This window comes from Zootoca vivipara, chromosome 2 (genome assembly GCF_963506605.1).
Source record: "Zootoca vivipara chromosome 2, rZooViv1.1, whole genome shotgun sequence".
Classification (NCBI taxonomy): domain Eukaryota; kingdom Metazoa; phylum Chordata; class Lepidosauria; order Squamata; family Lacertidae; genus Zootoca; species Zootoca vivipara.
This window is the reverse complement of record NC_083277.1, coordinates 56,199,520-56,221,299: the sequence shown is the minus strand read 5'-3', so window position 1 is coordinate 56,221,299 and position 21,780 is coordinate 56,199,520. Positions and strand designations below refer to the sequence as shown.

The window sequence follows — 21,780 nt, the reverse complement described above, 5'->3', positions numbered from 1 at the left end:
GCCAGTGCTCAATCCTGCCTCCCTGCCACATTGGCCTTGTTCTTTTCCCCTCTCTGAATACAGCCGGAATGGTGGTTCAGAAGCGGGAGCTAAAATCAACCCAGCTTCTCGAAGGAGGGATGCTAGCACTTCTTTGCCATCTCCCCAGCCTCCTCCTGCACTGCACCATACCAGAAAACCAAGCACACTTTTGCTCTCCGCTTAAGAAATGGCAGATGGAGCCAAAGTGAAACTATCCGTCCTGAGCAAGTCTGCAGCCCAGTTTGTTTTGGTGTAGGAATGGGGGGGGGGGTTTTTGGAGAAGGCGGGAGAGTGAGTGGGCAGAGAGCAGGACAGCCTGCCAAGGAGTCTGGAAAGATCGTAGAGTAAGGGACTCATGTTGCCTCTGGATGTATGTGGATGGCAGAGGCCCAGGAGAGCCTGCGTTTGGGGGGTGGGAAGAGCTTGGTCTGCCCCAGGAAGCAGCGGAGGAGGCACTGACAGCAGGATGTTTACCCAGCATGGAAGGGACAGGACGCAGAGGCTTTGCAGCTGCTGCAGATACAGTAACCCAGGGTGTTCTCGAAGGAGGCCTGTAGTGGGGGCAGCTATGGCCTAGCTATCCCACACTCCTGAGGGTCCCTCTGCCCTCTTCCAGGTTGGTGGCTTCCCAGCCCCTAGAAAACGGGCAAGCAGAGAGGAAAACAGGGCAAATGCCACTTCCAACCCCACTGCAGGCAGGAGGAAATGTGGAAGGGCTCACTGAGAGTCTGACTGCAATGTTAACATTGCAAAAATGATATTCAGATATTGCAAATGGATCACTGATAAGAGTTGTGTTTCGTTTTTTAATAAACCCATGTGTTAACACATGTATTGGATTTTCCTGAGAAAAGGGTACACCTGGATTTAGGGGCAGAGGGGAGGGATACAAGCTGGCATTTTGATGTTGAAGGTGTTGTGTGGACTCTGCAAAAAACAAACCCTGTATGCATGAACAGCTCCCTTCCCCCCCAGAAACAGCTATTGGAAGGTTCTCTCTGCCTGACCCATGCATTGAGAATACCTGGGGCACTGGCCCTCCTCAGGCTTCATGAGAATCAGGAGCAGAAGGTGGAAACAGGAGGTGGGTCAGGAGAGATAAGGAATGTGAAGATGGGGACAGATTTTGGGAATGTTATTTTTTTTTATGGGCCAGGTCCCCTCTGTCACTTTAGCTGTGGGGCTTCTCGGACACATATACTTGGGCAAATGTTAAGGCTTGTTGTTGCTGTTGTTTTTAAAAAATGAAGATTCAAGACGGACAAAAGAAAGTACTTCTTCACACAGAACAAGTTAAATTATGGAAGTCGCTTCCACGGCAGGCAGGGATGACCACCGAGTTGGATGACTTTAAAGAGGATTAGACCAGGCTTCCTCAACCTTGGCCCTCCAGATGTTTTTGGCCTACAACTCCCATGATCCCTAGCTAGCGGGACCAGTGGTCAGGGATGATGGAAACTGTAGTCTCAAAACATCTGGAGGGCCGAAGTTGAGGAAGCCTGGATTAGACAAATTAATGGAGCACAAGGCTATCAGCAGATACAGTACATTCCCAATATTGTACCACCACTGCCAAAGGCAGCATGCCTCTATATCATAGCTGTCAAGTTCTCCTTTCTTTTAAGGGAAATGCCCTTATGCTGAATAGGCTTCCTCGTGAGAAAAGGGAAAACTTGACAGCTATGCTCTATATGCCAGTTGCTGGAAAGTTCAGGGGGGGAAAGTGCTCTTTTGCTTAGGTCCTCCTTGTGGGTTTCCCCCAGGCATGCGGTTGGCCACTGTGAGAACAGGATGTTGGACGAGGTGGGTCACTGGCTTAATCCAGCAGCCAGGCTCTTCTTATGTTCCTTTGTGACCACCAAACTCTGTTCCTTTGGATTCTCCTACCTGCTGGATAGCTGCTGCTCTTTCGCCTTTTCTTCCGAGAAGCCAGCGTAGAGAAGAGCTTTTCCATATAGTAGCATCTGCAGCACCAAGCAATGCTCCATCTGTGAAAGCAGGCAGGACTCAGCACCACACAGAGACAATCAGAAGTCTCTACTGAAAGAGCTCCAGGAGCACCAGGTTAAGTACAAGTTGCGAGAGGGTGGCGTTCAGCTAAGTTATTCTCAAAATAGACCCACTGAAATGAATGAACATGGTTAAGTTAGGTCCATTAATTTCAAAAGGATGACATGGGAGTGGTGTCTTGGGAACCAGTTGAGGATGGGGTGGACAATCAGGCCAACCAGAAAAAAGAGCAAAGTAGGAGCAGGGAGCAAACTGAAATGGATTATGGGTCCATCAAGGCAATGGGGTCTTTGGGACAGAACGGGTGCCTCCCATTGATATACATTGGAGTGAATGAAGGTACCTTGGTAAGGGATACCTTTGTATTTGTAATGCTGGAAGGTGCAACATGCCCATTCAAAGTGCTGTGCCCACTGGCCTCTCATGGACCTCAGGATACCGCAGAGGAGAAGACCCACTGCTGCAACTCTGGCATGCATAGTAATGAGGAGGGTCGTGATGGTAGCAGGGAGCATGCAGAAGTCGCATAGGCCATCCCAGCATATGCTATCTGGGTTCCTGATGGAACCTGCCTATGAAACGTTTTACTTGGTCATCCTCTTCACCTGGAGGTGTTTGCAGAGGTCTCTCAAGGTGATCTCCTTTCCCTCGGCATCGACACCTGGCACCTCAATTCTGTCCCAGCAGCTCCATGCTTTCTGGCGATACTGAGATTAAAGCAAAATCAGTGAAGAGTGTCGTGGCAAGACTAATAATAAGACGAACATGCTTATTACCATGCATAAACCTTGGTGGTCTGAAGTCCACTTCACCAGTTGCGTGAGAATAGAGCAGATACCCAAAGAAGGTCAGTTCTAAAATTAAATGCATCACCCAACCCAGCAGGTACCATGTCGCAACATGCTTGCAGCATGAACCAGGTAACCTATGAAGGAGCCATTTCCTGTAGAGCCAAGTGGGTCAGGCCTTAGATCTAGGGTCCCCATATTTCAAAAAGTAAAAATCTGGCTACAAAAGTTGTTGAGCTTCCAACTGCAGCATTCCGGGTATGTCCGGAAAATACTGGACATATGGCAACCTTTTTAGATCACCTATTTTAAAATGTCATGCAGCTAAAACCTTTGTGTGTTGGGCTTACATCCAAGCAAGTTTGCATAGGAATATAGCCTAAAGGACCATATTGGTAACTACCAATGGCCACAGACGGGTTAGTACAAAGTGATTTGAATGACTAGACTTGCTAATATCTTTTTATTAAACTTAAGCCTTAATACCCTTAACGTGGAAGACACAACTGCTAGATCACAAGCACCATGTCTAATTCAGGCTCCACAGTTCATTTACGATTCAAAAATTAAAAAAGCAGAGCTGTTTGTAGCAAAGGAAACCTTCGCAGCAAAGGATTGTAGCAGCTCATTCTATTCACCTTATCAGAAAGAAGGTTAAGAGGTGAACTGATTGTAGCACACCTGCACAGAGGAGAAGTTTTTAAGTGCCAAAAGGGCGGTGCTTTAATCTAGCCAGGAGGAACATAATAACCTCCAATAAAAATAAAAGATAAAACCAGACAAATTCTGATCTGACGCGGCATTTCAAACAGCAAAGGCAACTAACAATTGCAACACCCAATGCCAAGGAAGGGAGTGGGTGGGTTCTCCAAAGCATGGAGAGCACTGGATTTGGATACGGGAAACCCAGATTCAAATCAGCCATAGAGTTCACTCTTCTTTCAACTTAACCCGCCTCATATGCCTGTTGCAAGGCTTAAACTTCTTGGAGGAAGGACAGAGTAGAATTCTAAGAAGCAAAGCAGCACAACCCTCACAGGCTCCAAACAAAGACCAGCCCTCTCCTCAAAAATATGTTTTAAGTGGAGTCCATCGCAACAGATGTGGCATCTAATACGAAAGGCAAGGGATGTGGTTCAGTAGCACATCATCTATTTTGTGCACAGAAGTTCCCATGTTCAAGATCTCAGAGAACTGCTGTCTGTAAGTGTAGGCTGCCAGCGGCCACCATGAGGCAGCTTCCCTATGAACTGAAGGAAGTCATTCCTCCTGCACTGCGTATAGGAAGTCAGATCTGGATGAAATGATTCTTGTCAGTCATGACGGCTCTGAATGTGCCAACTGTCAACAGGCCTAACTGAGGGGAGTCTTTAAGGCTGCCTTCTGTCCATTCATGATCTGTGGCTCTCTGTTGTACAAAGACACATTGAGATGGCGCCTTGCCTATGCACAATTGTCCTTTTCTTCAGAACAAGGCCCAGGATGTTGTGGAACCTCTGAGCCCCCTGCACTGTTGACCCTGCCTGCCTGTTTTGGCCCTGGGCAAGGAGGAGGAGGAGGAGGAGGAGGAGGAGGAGGAGGAGAGAGAGAGAGAGAGAGAGAGAGAGAGAGAGAGAGAGAGAGAGAGAGAGAGAGAGAGAGAGGAGGACAAGAAGCAGCCAGTCCTTTTCACAAGGAGCCCTTTGGGGCTAGTTAGTGGTTCATAGCAGGAAGTGCCCTGACCAGAGAGAACTTAGTGGGGTCAGACTGTCGCACAAAGGGATACTGTCCTGGACTAACTCACTGGCCAGCAGGGGAGGAGAAAGGCTGGCCTGGACTGTAGCATTCACATAGGTCTCCAAAGCAAATCTGTCTTGTTGTCAAAAATGATAGAAATATATATAGAGACACATGGGCATATATACCACCCTAAATCTGGGGACAGAAGCAGCTGCCAGACGTACCACCAGACCCCTGCCCAGCACTCTCACAAGCCTATAAAAGCGAAGCAACAGTTCCCTCTGTTCCTGCGCACAACACTGTGCCCCCATCTGCCCTATACATTTAAAGCAGTGTCATACCACTTTAAAGAGCCATAGCTTCCCCCAGGGAATCCTGGGAGCTGTGTTTTGTTACAGATGCTGAGAGTCTTAGGAGACCTGTGTTCTTCCTCACAGAGCTACATTTCCCCAAGTTCCCCAGAAAGAGGGATTGTTTGTTAATCTGCTCTGGAAATTGTAGCTGTATGAGGGGGACAGGGCTCTCTTAACAACTCTCAGAACACTTAACAAACTTCAGCTCCCATGATTCTTTGGGGGGGCGGCATGATGGTTAAAAGTGGTATTATACTGCTTTAAATGAATAGTGCAGATGGGGCCTGTGCCCCGGAGCACTGCCTTCTGTTCTGCCTGCTTCTCAACAGGATGGAGACAGAGCTCCTCTGCCAGCCAGAGAAGTACAGGGCTACTGTTCTTTCATGCTAGCTTCAGGGCACAGGCCTCCACACCACTAGGTCTCACCAACTCCAGTCGCAGCAGCAAAGCCATGGATTGTAGGAGGGAACTTTTCTCTCTTGCAGAGATCCTCATCTGGGACTCTGTACTTGGGTAGGCTGTACAGTCATGTCCTCTTGCACTAGTCTCCACCCCAAAGCATACTACTAACCCCTTTTCAGATGCTCTGTCCACATGAAGACTGTGGGATGAATGGGGCAAGGGATTGCACTTTGTGGGGCCCCCTCCACAGGCCCAGCAGGCTGAGATTCCTGCATTGCAAGGGGTTGGACTAGAATACCCTTGATGTCCCTTCCAACTCTACAACTCTATGATTTCATGTCTGAAAGGGGTTTCCGTATGTGTACAGCTGCATGTACACATGTTCTCGCATGGGAGCAAGACCCCTGATCAAATAGAGGAGCCAAACAGCTGTTTGCAAGAAGCCCTTTCAGTTCTTCTGCTGAATGCAAGCAGGTCTGGACAGGCTAGCAAGGCCAGCATGGTCGATCCCACACCCAGTCCATGCTTTCAGAGGGAAGGTCTGATCACAGCCCCCTTTGCTTGGGATCTGGGGTCTTGCCCTTTGCTCTGTTGAGATGCTGTTTCTAGTCAACTCAGCTGGAGGGCCAAACCTTCTCTCCCAGCTTATTTCAAATTTACACTGAGGTTTTATATATTTCATGGAAAGGAGGGGTGGATGCAGAACAATGGAAAACAGGAGCACCATACAGTACTCACCCATGCTTCCTGCAAGCCCTGGGAAGTACTGCTGGTATTCTGAAGAACGGAAAGCAAATTACAAAAAGGAACAGAACAGAAGCAGGAAGGAGGAACTCATGTTTTCAGCTGGCTGGTGCAGCAAGCTCAGCTGTAGTGTGGTAGCAGCTATGCATTGGTGCCCTGCAAGTTGCCCTTCCTCTATTGTTTTAGACACCAGCTGAAAACTTTTTATTTCAGCAAGACTATCCAAACACATCATTCAGTTATGAATACTTCTTTTAAAAATGTTTTGCTGGTTGCAATCTGTGTTTGATTGATAATTATCTTATTATGTACACTGGCTTGGAGAGATTATTCCAAATGAGTGGACACTTTTTCTAAAAGCATTAATAAGAGCGTGCATGCAAAAGCCAAATCCCTGTAAACGAGAGGGGATATGCTTTGATTTGAAACATGCAAAGTCTCGCTCCTGACCATGCCTCTTTTTTTTGGAAGAACATGCATGGGAGGAGGAAGGCTAGAGTTGGAAGTGAAAGCTGCCTCCCCGCAAAAAAAATCTTGGCCATTTGGGACCATATGGTCCATCCCATTTGCTCTTCTAGGTTGTTGCCAACCCAGAGGGCAGATTCCCATCCTTCCAAAAGAACCATATGGCTGGGCTTGGCCTTTCACACTGACAGGGGACTCATTAGCACCTCTTGCTCAGCTCTTCACCTTCCAGCACCTTAATGCTGCTTCCACAGCAAAGCAGAACCGAAGATATTCTGGGTGTCTCTCCCCGCCCCCAACCCAGCCAGCTTCATGCTGGAAAGGACCAGCCTGCAGAGACTGCGGCAACAGGAGTCCGGTTCTGTTCAAAGCAATGCATCCCCCAGCTAGCTAGATGTCCAGATGCAAAGAAAACCTCCCTTTGCCTGATTTTTTCCCTTTGCTCATGCTGCCTGCCTTACAGTGTCCCGCAAACTTATTACTGTATTCTCACATCCACCCGCCAAAAAAAAAAAAAATCGGGTTCAGGCACTAAGAAGCAAAGGTCCAATGAATCTTATTCGGGGGAGGGGGGTTAGGCGTGAATCCTTTGGCGCCAGGGTAAGAGCTCCCTTCCCCCAGTCGCCAGCCCTTGCTAAGTAATGACTCCCATATGCTGCTTAATCAGTTCCACACGTTCCTGGACGGACCCGGCACCGCTCTCGATTCCCTTTGGCAAATCAGCCCCGTACCTCATCGGGAGCTGCTCCCTTCTTCCTGATGCTGTGCTCTATTCACTCCATTGGCTCCCCTCCCCTCCCCTCCTGGTTCTCCACCCACCCAGCTCCGAGGGGAAGCAATTTCAGATCCACTGCTTTCAGGAGTGGATTCATGATTTCACTTCAAAGGGGGGGGCGCAAGGGGGCAAACTCACTCCTGAAAGTGGAAGCAAACAGTCATTTGCCCCAAGTGGTCCTACGACTGCAAACCCAACCACCGCTGCTCTGGTTTCTTTTTCCTTCCCGTTTTTTTCCCGACAGCGGTTCTATCTATAGCACCACCAGAATGCCCTCCATTCCCAGAGGGCTGACATGGGCTATCTGGGCACGGTGCCACTTCGCTGCAGCCTCTTAAAGACTTTCGGGGGTTGGGAGAGAGAGCGCTCACACACTGCACAGCTGGTCCAAGATTCAAAAACTCTCTCACACACAAAAATTCATTTCCCACCCCCGCGTCACAAGGGAAGCTTTGAAGTTCCTGCTTATATAGGGACCCTTCTGCGGAGCAGGACTGTTAAGAAATCTGAGACGTCCTTTAAAAAAAAGAATCGGATGACGTTTGGAGCCTGCGCGCGCGCGCTCAGCAAGCCCTCGGGCCGCGCAGCGTGATCTGAACTGGGAGCGATGGAGGGGGCAGGGGCGAGAGGAACAGAGGCGCCGAGAGCCCAAGCCGTGGAAATCAGTGGCGATAGAAGAGCCGGCCTTCCCCCACCCCCGTCTTTCCTGCCCGCCCCTCCACCCCGCTCCGGTCCCACCAATCTGGTTCCAATCTGCGCTTCCTGTGTAGCAGGAAGCCCCAGCCTCGCACTCCATAAACTCAAGACAAAAAGGCTTCTATTCAAACAGACGCTCTTAATTTAGCTTCTTGCTCTCCCGCCCTCCTCACCGATTCCACAATCCCCCCCCCCAAACCCAAGCTCTGGCTTCTCTCTCCAGAAAAGGGAGGGTTTTTTTGTGCAAGTAAGCCAAGGCTGGCCCTAGCCCCAACAAATTGGGAGGAATGTGAAGTCTTGGGGCTGCCACAAAAAAAGGGGGGGGAAGCACCTCCAAAGTCTACGTCTGTGTACTCGTGTGTGTTATGCATACATGTGTGCAGGCTCATGCATGCACATGTACACACATATGCATCCACATCTATACAATGAATGGCAGAATGCCGTATGAAGAGGCAGCTAGCTAGAAGCCATCGTGTAGGACAGTTAATGGCACTGCTGGTAAGGCAACCCTATAGAGTAAGTGAGGCCTTAGGGCATCACCCAATGTAATTCCAACTCTGAGCTAAGTAGGTCTGGGGAGTGGATGGGAGGCTGCCCAGGAATCTTGCAAATGCAACCCTGAGCTCATTATAGGAAGGTCAGGATACACATCCACAAACATCCACTTATGTCTTGCTACGTCCTTTCCTGGAGAAGGCTAACCAATGACAGTAGTAGTATCCAGTGATATAGTCAGCACAAAATAGCTCAGCACAAATTATGTTCTCCTATAGATGAGATTGTGACCTCTACTTCTCGTCTGATCCTGCTACTGCTACTGCTAAACCACGACTTAGCGTACTGTCAAAACCCGGGCTCATGTTTCGTCGAGCTCCAGATAAAGCATGACCTGTAACCAAGGTTTGTCCTTGGCTTAACAAGCCATGGTTTGTCTGGAGGAGATAAAAAACCATGAATCCAGGTTTAGATTAAACCCTAAGCCGCTCACATCAGCATAGCAGCAGCAGTAACAAAGCAGCTGCAATATCTAGGAGCCTACCCCATTTACACTAAGCCACGGTTTGACTTAACATTACATGGAAACTGAAGCCAGTGAATTGCATCCAAAGAACTGTAAGGTATTACAAATGTGAACAGATGAACATGAATTGCACTTCCTAATTGTCAGCATGTATGTCTGCTCTCTGTTTCCTTGGCTAGTTAATCTGCAGTCTACATATATATATGTGTGTGTGTGTGTGTGTGTGTGTGTGTGTGTGTGTGTGAAATTTTATAAACCACTTAATAAAAGAATCTAAGTGATGCATATTTAAACAGTAAAATAATTATCAATAATATGGAGATAAGATCAGAATTAAAAAAAGATTAGGCATAACTTAATTATATGTCAAAATAGGCTTGCTGGAAAATTTTTTTTTAGCAAGAGTCTAAAAGTACAATGAAGGCGCCTGACAAGTTAAATGCTAGGGAGTTCCAAAACTTCACAGAAGCCGAACACGTATTAAATGGCACTTGTAAAAGTGCATGTTCCGTTGATAGAAGCTGCCAAGTAGGTACATATGGGGCAAGGATGTCTCAAATAAATCGGTCCGAAGCTGTTAAGAGCTTTATATACTACTAGTAAAACCATGACCTTGGCTCAGTAGCAAATTGGCGGCAAATGAAGATCTTTAGGAAGAGGTATAATGGGGCTGTGGGTTAAACCACAGAACCTAGGGCTTGCTGATCAGAAGGTCGGTGTTTCGAATCCCTGCAATGGGGTGAGCTCCCGTTGCTCGGTCCCAGCTCCTGCCCACCTAGCAGTTCGAAAGCACATCAAAGTGCAAGTAGATAAATAGGGACCGCTCTGACGGGAAGGTAAACGGCGTTTCCGTGCGCTGCTCTGGTTCACCAGAAGCAGCTTTGTCATGCTGGCCACATGACCCGGAAGCTGTCTGCGGACAAACGCCAGCTCCCTCGGCCTATAAAGCGAGATGAGTGCCGCAATCCCAGAGTCGGACATGACTGGGCCTGAATGGTCAGGGGCCCCTTTACCTTTACTTTACAATACGTTGGCAGCAATCATATTGCAGCATTGACAACTGCACTTTATGGGCCAAGTATAGGGGAAGCCCCACAAAGAGTGCATTGAAGCAAGCCAATCTTGAAGTTACCAGTGCCTAGACTACTGTGGCCATGTTATCCAGGTCTAAGAGCATCTGCAGCTGCCACTCCAGACTGCACGCTTCCTCCTTCAGAGGAAGTGCAATTCCATCCTGGGAAACTCACCAATTTCTTGGACATGTGAACCAGGGTCTTGCCAGGATTCAAGATCTGTTTGTTTTCCCTTGTCCAGCTCACCACTACATCTTTGACAGTAATGCCAAACCTACCATAATTATTCACACACAACAACTTGTCTATCGGCTGAAGGTAGTATGGCTGGGGGAATTCTATCGCCTTATGCTGCTCTCAAGATGTCCACCAAGCATCTACTGCATGCCTGCAAGGCACAAGGGGAACAAATGTTCACTGCCTTGCATGAGGGCCCATTCTGCATTCACTGGGCCTGCTGGCTATACCTCCAAGAAACACCTCTCAGTCAAAGCGGTTCAGAACACCCAGTGGATGCATAGATGCCTGTGCGGAAAGGTCAAGAACCAGCATCTGGGGCTGAGGCTAAAGGAAAGGGGTGTTGAGTTAGGCCAGGGCAAGAAAAGCCAGAGATCCAGCTTGGCACCAGCTGTGTGTGTCAGCTGCAGGTTAAAGACCATTTCCTGTGTCTGACAGCTCACAGGCAGCCTTGTCTGTGCCTCTCCTTCCACACTGCTTGCTAGCCTGATACACATGCCAGGCACCGGCTTCTGAAACTAGATCTCCTTCGCCTTCTGCCTGCCAGAAGGGGCTCAGGAAAGGCAGGGTCAGCAGCTGAGTGGGAACAGCCGCCCTCCCCCACACATTGGCTCCTGGCAAGCTGCTCAGTACCCAGCACCCAGACAGGAGAGATGGAGTAGGAAGTCTCCCCCTCAGCACAGTCTGGGAGAGCTCACCTCCCTACAGGGCAACCATTCTAGCACCAGCTCCAGCTTGCATAAGTTCTGACTGCGTGGTCCACTTCCAGGGATAAGGTATGGCTGGGCACTCTGGGAACAGACGGCAGTCAGGCCTGAAAGTATCACAGCACCACCATCGCCATGGTGCTCAAGGGCTACAGTGGTTGTCCCACTGCTGCTGTAAGGGGGACTTGGTCAGGAGAGGTTCACAGGCTGGACATGCAAATCTTTCTATACCTGTTTGGCTTTGGGCATCACAGCAGCAGCGTAAGAACTAAAGGCATGAGGTGCTGTACATCTGTCCTGAAACATCCAAAGTTGCTCTTAGGTACACTCTGCAGCACAGGACAAGAGCAAGCCATTGCTGTTTCGTTTGGATTTTTAAGAGGAGGAGGGGGAGCTGGGGAATTAAGAAGATACCTGTCTGGATCAATTCCTGTGCCCACACATAAATGCTCCTAGGTACAGAGCCTCTAATCCAGCTATATGGGATACTGCACTAGCCTTGGGGAAGGCAGGTTCTTGTTCATGAATGACTTACTCTCCACACTGCAGCACTCCGTGTTCTCTCTTCTAGAGACTTGGGAAGTCTGTCCCTTGCCAGCCACGGCCCTCTTCCCATGGCATGTCCTTCACCAACCCTGCCTCACACTCTCCTCAAGCAATCTTGCTTAGCTAGGATGTGTCCTTGAACTCCAATAATGCCTTTTACTTGCCTGGATAGAGGATAAAGAGGTGTGTGTAGACCAGGCATTCCCAAACTTCGGCTCTCCAGATGTTTTGGACTACAGTTCCCATCATCCCTGACCACTGGTCCTCTTAACAAGGGATCATGGGAGTTGTAGGCCAAAAGATCTGGAGGGCCGCAGTTTGGGGATGCCTGGTGTAGACTGTACAAAGTGAAAATGTACATCTGTTGCTCCTCCTCCTTTTGCCTCTGGTTCCACCCACCTCTGGCATGTGGCCCCCAGGTGATTGTCCAGAACAGAACATGGCCCCTGAGTTGAAAAAGTCCCCTGCCTCTGATCTACAGCCTCAGCAGAGTTAGCTCTGAGTGTAAAGAACAGCAGCCCATCTAAATGCACATAGTCTCTCTCTCTCCTGCCCTCCCTGCCAGTCTGCTAGGAAAAGCAGGCCCTCCTGAGCTTCTTTCTACCTTCAAAGCAAGTTGAGCCCAGAGCCCAGGCCTCACCTTGTATATTGGTTGAGACAGAGGCTGGAAGCGATTGAGCAGGGGCTCCGAGAGCTGCAGGAAGCTGTTGCGATAGGAGCTCAGGCGCTCATGTCGCCACACCAGCTTGTAAAGCTCCAAGCACACCAGACCAGCTACAGCTGTTGTGGTTGTGGCAATGGCAGGCACGATCCTCCCCACGATCCTCATTGCCTGTGGAAATCAAACTGGGCCTTCAGCATGAAGACGGTGAATGGGGAAGGGTACCAGAGGTTACTGGAGGGAGGGATGCTGCTAGGCCAGAGACAGACACATGAGTATGTCCCGCCCCACTTTATTTCCTGAAGCTGGCAGGCAGCTGGAGAAAATGACTCCCAAAGTCCCGCCTCCTTTCCTCACCTGGAGCTTATCAGCTGGAGGGATGCCATAGTTCTCAGCTCGCAGATTGGCTGCTGTCATGATGAAGTTCAAGTGAATGTCATTCCCCTGAGGGCCCAAAAAATTGCAGAATCAATCGAGGCCAGAGAAGGGTGGCAAGGACAGAGAGAAAAAAGAGAAGGGATCTTAGTGGGATGAGGATGAGAACAAAGGGAGTGCAAGGTCTACAAAGGTCTACAAACAGAGGTTACAGCCAGGTTTGTGTGTACGGTGTGATTTTATTTAACCATAGAAGAGATTGGGTGGGGAATCTGGTTCTCTGATGTTGCTAGACCACAGCTCTCATTGCGACCTGGAATTGGAATCCAACAATGTCTGAAGAGCCAAAGGCCCCTAGAGTCTAGGAGGTAGAGCTTCAGTTCCCTGCAAAGCTCCTTGCATTTTCCTGTGAATAGTAGGAGCAGAATAAAATGTGCTAATCACAAGCAACTATACACAAATTTGCAGCACGTGCACAGGCACAGAATCGGACTAAGTAACCATCTGAGCAGCGATGGTACAACATAAGCTTCCCCCAGTGTGTGAGGGAGACCACACGACAGGGCAGAGGCCATCCTTAGCAGACAGAAGGCCCCTGACATCTGCTGCTAAAATCAGATTGCAGGTGAGACACTGGAGAGCTTCTACCAGTTTCGGCAAGCAGCACTGGGCCAGCAAAACAAATACTGTAATCTGATGAGGCAGCTTCCTAGTCCTTAAGTACGATGATTGGAGAAAGCCTTGTTTATAGAAATAATATGAAAGTGACAAAAACACACAGTTCCTGGCTGAAGGACTCCACTGCCTGGCTTGATAACCACTGCCATTTTGTACTCAAGGAACAGACTCTTCTGATCCTTCTTGGCTCATTTGTTTTGCACTCAGAAAAGAACACAGCCTGTAGGAGGGTGGGTCATGCGCTGCAAACCACAAACAGGGCTGGGTATAAGGCTGTGTACGCATTAGCATTTTAAAACATGTCTAGGTTGTCCTTTTTCTCACTTAGGATTGAAGCTGGCTGTGGAGGAAACGCATCAAAACACAGCAGTTCACAAGAAATTACAAGATAGATGTAGCATAGATGCTTATGTTGTGTGTACACTGCTTCCCAAAAGAGTGGTGGGAGTGTGCTGGATGTGGAGTGAACAGAAGTGTGTACACAGCCTAAGAGAGTACCCTGTTTCTCTGAAAATAAGTAGTAGGCTAGGTAGTACACAGATTGCGGGAGGGATACTGACCCCAGGCTCATCTCAGCCCATTCCTGGCACTCTGGCACCTCCAAAAGCTGGACACAAGAACTGCAGCTTACAGCAACGTCAAATTCAGGGACATCTTTGGCTGTGCCAACACCCACCCTCCACCTCCGTTTACATCCAGTGTGCTCTCACCACTGGTTTGGGAAGTGCTGTACATACAGTATTAGCCACAATCTGTAACTATCCTATTGTTTCTTATGAAATACTGCATTTTGATGTGTTTTTGTCCAGACCAGTCTCTATCCGGAGAAAAAAGTACAACCTAACTGCTTTGAGTGTACAGTACCTCAGAATGTACTCCTACTAATCTAGGCCTAAGTATCTATACTGACACAGATGTGACAGTTGCAAGTCACATGGGGTGTTGAGAAGGAACGTTTCAACACAGGCAAGACAGTGGTGAAGGATTATTTTTCAGTAGTAAACATGATGGCAACAACCACACACACACACACACACACACACACACACACACACACACACGGCACAGTCCAAAGATTAGGAGTTTTAAATATCCACTCAAACCCTTCCCATTGGAATCAGTGGGACTTGGGGACTTAGTTCAGCTGGACCAGTAAAGACAGAAATGAAATTCATACATTCAAGAAACCTGTGGCAGGCCGTGCATATGTCAATCCTAAATATCAATCTACACAAAATACAACTTTAAACTTCAGGCACAAACCTCCCCCACCCCCCAAAAACCCTTAAAAGGTCAAAGCAACAAAACATTCCATACAAACCAGATTTTTTTTATTAGGGCTGTTTGACAGCAGCTTTCAACTTATCCTCCAATATATGGAAAATATCCTACCTTAACTGAAATCTGGGCCCCAATCCTGGCAGCTGATGATATATTGGGATATAATCCCCACAAGCTCCCCACATTACATCCGCAGTTGTGCAGACAAATGCTCACTGTATGAAGAAACTTCTGTAACAGCAGCTGTGGAGTAGAAGTGGGCCCGCTCCCAATTCTACTGAACACATTAACAAAAAAATCCCCCACAATTCAGCTACTAGTGTCATTTTAGCTGAATAAAACAGTCTCTCTGCTACAATACAGAACTAAAAGATAGGGGATGGCAGAACACATGCTTTGCCTGCAGAAAGAAGCTCCTCATTCAATGTCCAATAGGGGCTTCCACTCTACAGAACAAGTGGTCTGGATTGTAACAAATTAGCCTGGTTCAGACGTAATGACAAACCATGATTTCCTGTGCCATTATTACTTAGGGTTGCCATATTTCAAAAAGTGGAAATCCACACACACAAAGGTTGTTGAGCTCTTTTTGGCAAAATTGCAACAACATTGGTTATATAGGGCATTCACATTTTAAACATACGGTAGTTTATTCGTTCAGAATACTTCTTAAAAGTATCTGTCTATTAGGGCTGTCATATTTCAAAAAATTAATTTTTAAAAAATTAATTAAACAAAACCTGAACGGTTGCCATTTGTCTGGTTTTCCCCAGACATTTCAGCAATTTCTGCCTAGACACTGCTTCCTACTGTGGTATTCTGGCTGTGTCATGGAAATTCCAGATGTATGGCAACCCTACTATCTATTCATCATTGCTTTTTGTAGTAATCCATATATGTATCCTGCAAGGTAGGCCAGTATTCTGACTCTTATTTTACAGTTAGAAGGCTGACCCAGAGACTGTGGCTTGTTAAGTATCAGTGAGTTCATGCCAGTGATGACATTCAGAAAGAGGCATCCTGATTTGTAGCTCAGTCTCTAAGCCTCTATACTCAAACTTTTGGCACATGATGAAATCAGATAGTAATTTTTTATTTGGGCATCTGAACCCTGAACGTAAAATATCTTGCCTGTGCCTGCCCTTTACAGATACTGGGGCACTGGGAAAATTTGTGAGTCATCCCAAGAAAGCACTGTTGATCTTAACCGAAATTAACCCATCGAGGATTAAGAGGCATAAGCAGAGCTGCAGGAGGGGAAGTCATGGCTGGAACAGCAGAGTCACACACCACACCCTCTCTCCTCCGAGAAGGATCATGCTCTTCCGCCTTTGGAAACCTGGAGCTCAGAGGGAAATGCAAAGTGAGATGGAAACACGCAGGAGCGTTTTTTACCTTCTCAAAGCAAATGGGCTCCATAGCATTAGACATGAGGGAATTTTGCTCTTCCAGCTCTTGCCTTAGTGCTGCCAGTTCCTGCCTCAGCTCTCCCATCTTGGTCTCATCTGAAAGACACAATTAGGGATGGTAGGCGGGGACACAGCCCAGCAGTGGCCTGAGATGTAAGCAGTGCAGGGAGAAGCACGTTATTCACTTCTGGCTTGGGTCTACTGTGTGGGAAGCCCAAGTCTCATCTCACCCTTAGAGATCCCACTGCATTTCCTGGCACTCCATTCACAGATCTGGCACGGTTGGCAGACTGCTCTAAGGAAGGATGGGAAACCTGCAGCCCTCCAGATGTTGCTGTACTACAGTTCCCATCATACTTGACCACACTGGCCAGGCTGGCTGGGGCTGATGGGAGTTGGAGTCCAACAACATCTGGAAGGTCACAGGTTCCCTGCTAGGGCCTGGTTGGAACAGTTGGGATACCTGCCCTTTAGAAAACTTCTTACCAACAGAGTCTTGTGGATTCTGCATCTCTTGGTCAGTGAGAGGGATATGCACTCCCTGAAGTGGCTGGAAAGGCGGCAGATGCAAGCCAAAGAGGACTTGGGAAGTGACAGAATCATCCTCACTCACACGAAGTTTGTGGGTATTGGCAAAGAGGTGACTGGCAGCCAAAATGAAGGTCTTGTGGGTGGTCTAGAAAAACACAGAAGGTGCATCAGAGACAGCAGCCCCCTTCCCTACTATGGACTGTTTCCTTCTCCCGACAACCAGTGACTGGCTCTACTGGCTGCTCTTCCAGAAATGTAGACCCCTTCCCACCTCAGCTAAGCATCCTCTTCCCTCCTACACAGTCAAAACAGCATCCCAACTCATGGAAGCCTGCTGCCAGATTCAGACCCAGGGGCTATATCCAGCCCTGCTCTTCCACTCTACTCAAACAGACTTCCGCTTGCACAACAGAACTTCCCCTTCCTCTCCTCCCTGCTACAGCCACCACCAAAATCTGTTCCAAAGGGTTGAAGGAGCTTCCAGAGCAGATTTTGGGAGTGTGCAAGCAGAAGAAAGGAAGCAGAAATCTCACAGTAGACGTGTATCTATTCAACATTGAATACAAGCCCAAATTGGTGGGAACAATGATTTCGGGAATCTTACATGCCAAATGTGCTGGATCTTGGGTCATTTGCAACCCACACTTCTACAGAGGTATAAGATGGGCTCAGTTCATGGTCAGTTCACCTTTTTAAACTAAGCAGATCAAGCAAATGAGAAAAACAGGGCCAACCTCTTGCTCATCAATTAGGGTGTCATGGTACATGTTGGTGCTATTTTACACAATAAATAAGGTGAAAAACAGATAAGGGGTTTCCACCTGCTCTAGACAGCAAGAATAAAAAAGGCACTAATTTCCATTTATTGCCTTTTCTTTTCTTTTTTTCCTGAAAAGTTACATTCGTCCCTTTCTTTGACCATAAGACTAGGAAGTGCTAAACCTAGCTGAGTAAATGTCCCTAGATGTTCCTCACTGAGGGTGCAATCTCCATTGCATCCTGAGTTCCCCCCACTTCTCAAGCTGAGCTCCCCACTCACATGATGGCTGCCAAATTTCAGCGGCTGTGGGCATCGCTTGGGCCCTGACCAGAAAGGAAGTCCAGAGCTTGTCTCCTGGGGACAAAGACAGCTGGGATCAGTCAGGAAACAGCATCAGAGGGGGCAGGAGGAGAAGAAGTTCAAGGAAGGAAACTCTACAGGCCAAGCAAGGGCTGGAAGAGGGCCAAAGGGCCAAGAAAAAAAATATGTAAATTAGCATGTTGTTGATTTTCCAGAGTTCAGACATGAGTACTAGGTTCCCTCGCTAGGAGCCAAGCTCACTCATATGCCAAAAACATATAATTTATCTCCACCAAGACACCTGGGACAAAACATAACCACCAACCACAAAATGATTTCAGCCAATCATTTGTGACTAGTGCTGTCCAGTCACTGGGATTGCAAGGAGGTCAAACTCCAGCCTGTGTTGTGTGCCAGGGCCAAAGGAAGGAGCCTGATTTATAATGAAGGGAGGGGCGCAACTGACTCAGTGCCCAGAGGATGTATACTCTAGAACCCATGGCAACATCATTAAGAAGGCCCCCGGTGACTTTATATAATAACTGCCCAAGGTTTAACAACTTGTTGCTTGAGATGTTACACAGACTGCTTTGTCCAGCCTGACCGTCAGGCTTTCCTGGCCCAGATTGCCTGCCTTTGGCCTCTTGGTTGCTGTTTCAGGAACTGACCGTGCAGTTTGCCTCCCACCCACAGCCAACCCTACCATTAGGCAAAGTGAGTAACTGTGTCTGGGCCCCAGACGTTCCTCCTGAGCCGTGATTGGAGATCAAAGCTTTGAGTACCACAGGCCTGTCACATACCAATCCTGCTCTCCTCAGGTGCAGTGGAGGACCCTACCCCATTGGCTTGTTCAAGTGCAGTCTAGTCATCTTCCGGTCATGGAGTGTGTGTGTGTGTGTGTGTGTGTATGTGTGTTCCTCAAGCAGCAAAACTTCTTGGGCCAGCCCTGCTGTGACCATCCTGTGCCTTGCTGTGGGGCCAAAAGCTATAAGCAACTGGTTCTTGGTGCAATTAAAGCCATTGGAGATGCTGTTTGTGAACCAGGTCATATAAATGGTGGTGTGGGTCCACCTAGAAAGAGCCCAGAGTGAGAACTACTGGTGTTAAGGCTAAGGGTGAGTAGGCAACTCCCACAGGAGGTTTAACGTTACAAGTAGCTGGAAGAAAACACCAACGAAGTGCCTGCTTCACTGAAAGATGGGCTTTGCAAAGACCACCACTTGGTCTTAATATATCTCACATTAAGCAGCTGCCAACAGAAGTCTGCTGCATTTGGTTCCAGACACCTGGGTTCCAACTCTCAGAGCCAGTGCTGAGTGATTGTAACAGAGAAAGGCAAAGGAGAGCTTAGAAAAGCACCACACTGGGAGCCAGGAAATGGCCGGGGAAAGAGGTAGGGCCCATACATGCTCAGGTGGGAAGTTATGCAGCAGCTGCTGGATGTCATGGGAGAAAAGGCGCTCCCAAAGTCTCCGAGCCCAGACCACGCAGTCTCTCCAGTTGCACGGCTTCTCCTGAAAGCTGATGCGCACTAACTCCAGCATCTTGACAGCCTCCATTTCTTGGGACTCTAGGAAGCTGGGATCCCTGTGGACAACAACATACCTTGTTTGTGGCAGAATTTGGAGATAACTCTGCTGTTAATTCTTCCTAGTAGGTAGTTTGCTATCAATTCCATGCTTAGAAATATCTATGATGCCTCTCCAAATGCCCGGGGCAGCTACCATGTTTCTCCAAAAATAAGGCACCGTCTTATATTTATTTTTCCTAAAAAAAAAACACATGGTGGCTTATTTTCAGGGGATGCCTTATTTTCGGGATATGGTTTATTTTCGGAGAAACCAATAAAGCAATGCAGAATAGTTTTAAGACATAAGAAGAGCCCTGCTGGATCAGACCAAAGCCCCATCTAGTCTAGCATCTTCTTCTCATACTTGCCAACCAGATGCCTATGGCAGTGTTTCTCAACCAGTGTGCCTCCAGATGTTTTGGGACTACAACTCCCATCATTCCTGACCACTGGTCTTGCTAGCTAGGGATGATGGGAGTTGTAGTCTATAAGCAGGATCTGAGCACAGCACCTTGCCTAACAATCCACATCCTAGACAGCTTTGTTATAATGGCACATCCCTAAGTCGAGTGAGATCTGTATTATCAGCCTATCCTCCAAAAGCTAACCACCACAAATTGGCTTTGCATTTCTCCTGGGGTGTGGAGTGGGTCCATCAGGATATAGAGACACAACTGAATCCCAACTGCAGGTTGGCTCTAGAGTCTTGGGGCAATGAAGGTCCTGCTTCAAGAGGTATCAGAATTCCAGCCCAGGAACCTCACCCTTGTGGATTCCCAACACAAGCAATCAGGATGGGAATGAAGTGGCCAAGTGCCTTTTGACATCAAGTAAGTTAAAAGGCAAGAGCAGGGGGCAGAGGGAGGGAAACGATTCTGAGCATGTTTGTCTCATGCATCATCCCAATCATCCCCCAAGGAGCAGCGTGAATGGGGGTTATTCCATTACCACCAACAGATTAGGCTGAGAGGCAGGGACTGGCCCACTATAGTCACCCAGTGAATTTCATAGGGTAGCTAGGATTTCCCCCGTTCAAGTCTGATACTTTAACCATTACACCACCTATGGTCATCATGGGACTTGGATAATGATCAATATGTCTTCTAGGCGGCTGCAGAGCCCCCTTTTTTTGCACTGAATGTATAACTAGCAATTTTAAGCACATGGAGCTCTGAGTGGGTCCTGCCACTAGGCAGTTCCACCTTCCACCCCAGATGCAACAGCTCCTACTACAGCTCAGAGGTAAATATGAATGTGTGGTAAACTTCCCTCTACCTCACCCTGAAGACTCCTTATCAAAATCCACTCTAGTCCCTCCACATCCCACTTTAAGCTTTCCTTCTTGCCATTTATCTACCACATCACCTCAGTCAAGATCGCTCCCCATACTCACTTCAGGAATGTGTTGACGTTTTCTGCTTTTGCCTTGAAAAGACCCTCAAACTGATCTCGGGCCCACTGCAAGAGAAAAAGATGGGCACAGGGGAGTTTTTTGTCAGCAGTTACTTGGGGTCCCTTAGAACAGGGGCTAGGGACATTTTTTCAGGCTTGCTCTCAGGCAAATGAGCACTGGACTGCAGCCTCAGAGCACCTCTTCCTTCCAGTTGTTCCTTGGTTCTAAGGCAGTATACACACTCTCCTTCAGCCTGAAAGTAAGATGAGCCCCACAACCCCATAGGAGGCACCTTTGACTGGACTTAACTGTCCAGGGGTCCTTTCCCTTTTACACCTTACACACTTAACATTAAAGCACACTTAAAGTGCATTCTTTCCCTCAAATAATTCTGGGCACTGTAGCTCAGTGTTTCTCAACCAGTGTGCCTCCAGATGTTTTGGGACTACAACTCCCATCATCCCTAGCTAGCAAGACCAGTGGTCAGGAATGATGGGAGTTGTAGTCCCAAAACATCTGGAGGCACACTGGTTGAGAAACACTGCTGTAGCTTACCCCTCACAGAGTTACAATTCTCATCAACCCTTAAAAAAACCACAGCATCCATAATTCTCAGGGGCGGAAATATGCTTCAAATGTGCTTTAAAGATATAGGTTGGAATTCAACACCACACTGTGGTGAACGCCCTGTCAGTGTAGGTCAGGCATCCCCAAACAGCAGCCCTCCAGATGTTTTGGCCTACAACTCCCATGATCCCTAGCTAACAGGACCAGTGGTCGGGGAAGATGGGAATTATAGTCCAAAACATCTGGAGGGCCGAAGTTTGGGAGTGCCTGCTGTAGGTACTGCAGTTCTCTTTTCATTATCCTGACCCCCCACCCCAGAGCCAATCACGGTGGGCACCATGAGGAGGAGAGGAGAGTTAGGCCCTGTGGTGCAAGTGGTCATTAGGTGACTCCTACCCATAGTGTGTACACAGTCCTAGTTGGGGGCGCAGTCTGGGAACTCTGGTGCCATTCCCTAAAACTGAACTCCTGCCCCTGTTGCTCCTCAGGGTCCTGATGCTACATAACAGGCCCAAGCAAACAGCCTCCCCATCAGCATCTCCTTCTCCATGGAGTGAAGGAAGCAAGGGCATGCAAAAGCACTAGGGCAGTGTGAGATTTTAAAAAAAGAGAGAGGTCTGTCTAGCCCTGCCACAGAAAAAGGAGAAGCAGCTGAAGCTCTGCAAAGGGCGAAGGATTTTGGCCTGGCTTCTGGG

General features: G+C 48.1%; 1 protein-coding gene across 4 annotated transcripts in view; it reads right to left on the bottom strand.

Annotated features, from left to right (window-relative positions):
* The window catches only part of UBA7 (ubiquitin like modifier activating enzyme 7), a 55,580-nt gene that overhangs the window by 5,877 nt on the left and 27,923 nt on the right, over positions 1-21,780 (bottom strand). For all 4 annotated transcript variants that reach the window (XM_060271574.1, XM_060271572.1, XM_060271573.1 and 1 more), the window contains 9 exons: positions 20,519-20,583; positions 18,962-19,142; positions 17,535-17,609; positions 16,451-16,640; positions 15,951-16,060; positions 12,579-12,665; positions 12,201-12,392; positions 2,637-2,738; positions 1,909-2,009 (listed from right to left, as the gene is read on the bottom strand). In XM_060271574.1, coding sequence (XP_060127557.1) covers positions 1,909-2,009; positions 2,637-2,738; positions 12,201-12,392; positions 12,579-12,665; positions 15,951-16,060; positions 16,451-16,640; positions 17,535-17,609; positions 18,962-19,142; positions 20,519-20,583 — 1,103 coding nt within the window. The remainder of the gene's footprint in view (positions 1-1,908; positions 2,010-2,636; positions 2,739-12,200; positions 12,393-12,578; positions 12,666-15,950; positions 16,061-16,450; positions 16,641-17,534; positions 17,610-18,961; positions 19,143-20,518; positions 20,584-21,780) is intronic.